We start from the raw sequence: 4,820 nt of genomic DNA, 5'->3' as shown, positions 1-4,820 counted from the left end.
GTTTATCGTAATAACTTGTATTTAATGCGTTAAAAAAAATAAATCGAGAAACACTCTTAGAAGCATGCCACATCAGCTCCATCATTAAGTATAAAAATCCGATTTTTATATAATAGAATAGATAGATGTTAACTCAAAACTAGAACTTTTCATGAGTTGTGAACAAAAATTTTCTTCAAACGGTAACAAATTGAAGATATTAAGTTTTAAACTAAGCAATTTTGTGGATTAATTGAGACAAAACTTGCTCAAGTCCTTGTCCATTCCTGCATGGATTTCAGCTCAGCCTTAAGAAGCAAAAGGTCTTCGCAAATCCAAACCCATACTGGAAAGTTTTTCCTTGACATCATGAAATCTCTCTCTTTAAGCCTCAAGTTTGGGCAATAGTCACCACTTCCATCACCAAGACATATGATCCTTTTGTTCTCATCACCATCGTTGGATAGTGAATCTTGTATACTCTCTATGATTAAATATTGAATTGATTGAAAAACATGATTTAATTTGAATTTTTAAACATCTACTTGAATATAAAAGTTTAGAACCCCATCTCCATAGCCAAGTTAAAAATTATACAATGTGCACGAAACATATACTATAATTTTATTTAAAGATCTGCTATTGATAAATGAGTTGCTGGATACATAAAACGAGATTCGAACCCTCAACACTTGTTTAAGCGAACGAGTGAGTTAGCTACTCGACCAATTCAAGTTGGTTTTTACCAGAATATATAATAATAATGAAATAAGTGATCTTTATAAAGGAACATTTTTATAGTGCGTCCAATTCAGTCTAACGGATTAGCATTTACCACATTCAAAATCTACAAGACCTGTGCATAAAAAAACCTTTACAGAATGTATCTATCATCAACTCCAAATCTCCTACAGAAAATGTCAGTCATAAAGATTTGCATTACAAACAACATTAAAAATTCAACAAAAGTAAGATATGAGCAAAACTATCTAGTCTAAGCTATAATGGGCTCAAAAATGAGCTTAGATTCATTAAGACACTCGACAAACACATGAGTTTCTATGTTCTCCTTGTTACCATCATCAAGCAGAGTTCTAGCCTTAACAATTGCAGAATTTAGCTTCTTCTTATCTGCAGGACAAAGCTTAGAACCGATTAAGGCTTTCTCCATGTCATAGACATAATCATCCAAAGCATTCATTGCTTTGACCTTCTCAAGAAACTTGTCATCTTCAACCTTGTATCTCTCGGCTTCCTCAATGAGCCTTTCGATTTCTTCCTGCGACAATCTTCCTTTGTCATTTGTTATGGTAATCTGGTTTTTGATGCCAGTGGTCTTCTCCTCAGAAGTTACACTTAGGATGCCATCGGCATCTAAATCGAAGCATATCGACACAGGATGGTCTTTAGGAGCAGGAGGGATTCCTGAAAGTCTAAATTGACCAAGCAAGTTGTTATCGCTGGCTCTTGTCCTCTCACCTTCATAAATCTCTTCAAGCACAGACGATTGGTTGTCACAGGTCGTCCAAAAAGTCTTTGACTTCTTTACAGGAATGGTAGTATTCCTTGGAATCACAATGCTCATTACATCTCCTATTGTCGCTATACCAAGAGACAGAGGAGTAACATCCTGTAGCACCAAATTTGGGGCACTACTCTTAATGCCTCCATTCAACAAAGCAGCCGCAACAGCTGCGCCATATGCAACGGCTTCATCAGGATTGATGCTCGTAAAAAGCTCCTTTCCCTCGAAAAACTCTTGCAACAACTCCTGCACTTTGGGAATTCTAGAAGAGCCACCAACAAGCACTACATCATGAATACTTGATTTGTCCATTTCCGAATCAGAGATGCACCTATCTACCGTTTCCAAGCAGTGTCTAAAGAGGTCCATATTAAGTTCTTCGAACCTAGCACGCGTGATTGACGAATAGAAGTCGATTCCTTTAAAGAAAGCATCTAATTCAATGGTGGCAGTAGCAGAGTATGATAATGTCCTCTTCGCCTTCTCACAAGCAGTCCTCAGTCTCCTTAAGGCTCTGGCATTGCCACTAATGTCAACCTTGTTCTTTCTTTGGAATTCCTTAACAAAGTAACACACTATTCTGTTATCAAAATCCTCTCCACCAAGGTGAGTGTTTCCCGCAGTAGCCTTAACTTGGAAGACTTTACCCTTAATGGTAAGGAGAGATACATCAAAAGTACCACCACCAAGATCAAAGATGAAGATATTCCGCTCTCCTGTGCAATCGGATCTTTTGTCAAGTCCATATGCAATAGCAGCAGCCGTTGGCTCACTAATTATTCGCATCACATTGAGACCTGCAATGGCGCCAGCATCTCTGGTAGCTTTGCGCTGAGAGTCATTGAAATAAGCAGGCACTGTAATAACGGCCTCACAGACAGGTGACTCTAAGAATGCCTCAGCAATCTCTCGCATCTTAGTGAGAACCATAGATGAAATTTCTTCCGCAGAAAAGTGGATCTCCTTATCCTTGTATGTAACAACAATCATTGGTTTATCATCAATACCAACAGTGACCTTAAACGGCCACATCAGGATATCATTCTTCACAATTGGATCACTATATTTTCTACCGATCAATCTCTTAACATCTGAAGAGCAAAAGGAAAGATGATACAAGAAATCTTTAATTCTTTGAAGCCAAATATAAAATTACATAAAATTTAGTGCTGTATATGTCAAATTTTGAATGAATTTACAGGACAAGAATATTAGAGAGTCATTAGACAATGTCGGAGTTGTTAAAATAAAAAGAAATTGATAAAGTGATAAAATGAAAAATTAGACTAAAATAATAACTAGCAAGACATATATTTCATAAAAGTTATAAAATTAGTAATAATTAATCTTTTACTTTACTACTTTTCCATTTTTTTACCTTAGAAAATCCAAATTCATTGTTAGGTTACTAAAAATAATAACTAAAAATAATTGCCAGAAATAATAAATTACAATGATACTCTAATATTTCTCTCTTTAAGGAAAAACCCTCAGATGTACTAAACTACTAATACTGTATTTTCAATAGAGTTCAACAAGGAACGAATTTTTAGTAGTCAATTTCTTCCGCTAACATTCTTTTAAATTAATTTTTTAATCTTATATCTACAATTTTCTTATTTATCTCCTTCTTTTCCTTCCATCTAACAGTACTCTTAACTAAATCCCCACATTTTCATCTTTGGCCGCCAACCACCACCGCCGACCACCTATGTCCTAAACTTTAAATCCTTTCAAGGATAACGGTTAAAAAAGTTTTTGTAACAATAAAAAAAATGGTTGACGACCGATTGCTGTACATTTTCTTTTCAATAAGATTCTAACTTCACTTTCACCAAACAGTGAAGATGGATGGAGCATAACAATCCAGCAAAAAACACAGATTACAGCAAAAACAAACAAAAGAAAATAAGAATAAGAAGTAAAAGTCAAAGACAACGTGGAGTTTCTTACGTTATGATCTTTTTCATGTATCTAAAGATACATTGAGAAAAATAGTGTAATTTATAAAGCAAGAAAAAAACACATTCACAGATTGAAAGTAAGAGCTAAGAAGATTATTATTAGTGTACCAAAGACAGTGTTAGTTGGGTTAGCGGCAGCCTGGTTCTTAGCAGCATCTCCAATTAACCTCTGATTAGCAGTAAAAGCAACGTAGGAAGGTGTTGTTCTGTTGCCCTGGTCATTATGAATGATCTCCACGCGACAATGTTGCTCCTGCCATACGGCAACACACGAGTATGTTGTGCCAAGGTCGATTCCCACTGCATGTCCTTCGTTCTTTCTGGCCATCGTCGTTGGATTCACAACAAGCTAAGCGGAATCATCAAATCTTCTTAAACAAATCTAACTAATAGTAGGATTTGCAATTTAGAAGCCATTTTTTGGATATTTTTATCGTAACTCGCAAGTCTTGGTTTAACCACCACTTAATTAATTCTTTCATATTTTTAATAGAAAAAGTCAGCAACTTTTGTATTTTATAACCAGCACTTAATATATGAATAATATTTTTGTATTTTGTATTTTGTATTTTAATATATGAATAATATTTTTGTTTTACCTTAGATAATAAGATAATTAAATTTTTCAAAAAAAAAATGTTAGAAATCTATAAAAATTTATTGTTTTTTATTATAAATTAGTTATCAATATTTAAAAGTATAAAATAAAATATATTATTAACCTAAAAAATAGATTAAAAAAATTGAATTAATAGTTAAGTGACTAAAAATAATCAATTTTAATAATCTTTAATATTTTTTTTAAAAATTTTTGTTATAAATTTTCTTTTATAAAATAAATAAAAAATTTAAATAATTTTATACGTACATATAATTATATAATATTATATCGACAAAAATAAGCTCTTCTAATATTAAATACATAAATAATTATATAAAAAATATAATTAAATAATTATACAAAATATTTTATATAATTAATATAAAAAATAATTATTTTTATTAATATAATATTAAATAATTAAATAAACGTATAAAATTATTTTGTTATTTTACTTTAGAGTTTAATCAAAATTAAATGAATTAAATAATCACCAATTAAATACGCATGGCCATCTTTATGTACACCCAGACGGCCAGACACTCACTCCTTGTCCATTAATTAGATTAAAGACTTTATTACAATACATTAATATTTTATGTTAAAAAGAAAGTATGAGGAACCAATGGAATATTTGTACAATGTGTATAATGGAGATTTAGAGAATATTAGAGATATAATTATTAGTGTTACATTTTCTTATTAGTTGAAATTTTTGGAATGAGTGATATCATAACATGGTATTAGAACG

At 32.1% G+C, this 4,820-nt stretch overlaps 1 protein-coding gene across 1 annotated transcript; it reads right to left on the bottom strand.

Moving 5' to 3' along the window:
* Nucleotides 1-842: 842 nt before the first annotated feature.
* LOC112777511 (heat shock cognate 70 kDa protein-like) lies at nucleotides 843-3,914 on the bottom strand. Its single transcript, XM_025821899.3, has 2 exons — nucleotides 3,577-3,914; nucleotides 843-2,595 (listed from the first exon to the last, which is right to left on the bottom strand). The coding sequence occupies exons 1-2, from the start codon at nucleotides 3,794-3,796 to the stop codon at nucleotides 974-976; spliced, it is 1,842 nt and encodes a 613-aa protein (XP_025677684.1). The 5' UTR covers nucleotides 3,797-3,914; the 3' UTR covers nucleotides 843-973.
* Between the last annotated feature and the right edge of the window lie 906 nt (nucleotides 3,915-4,820).

This window comes from Arachis hypogaea, chromosome 19 (assembly GCF_003086295.3).
Source record: "Arachis hypogaea cultivar Tifrunner chromosome 19, arahy.Tifrunner.gnm2.J5K5, whole genome shotgun sequence".
Taxonomy (NCBI): Eukaryota; Viridiplantae; Streptophyta; class Magnoliopsida; order Fabales; family Fabaceae; genus Arachis; species Arachis hypogaea.
Note: the sequence above shows the minus strand (reverse complement) of the source record. Positions and strands in the feature narration are given on the sequence as shown.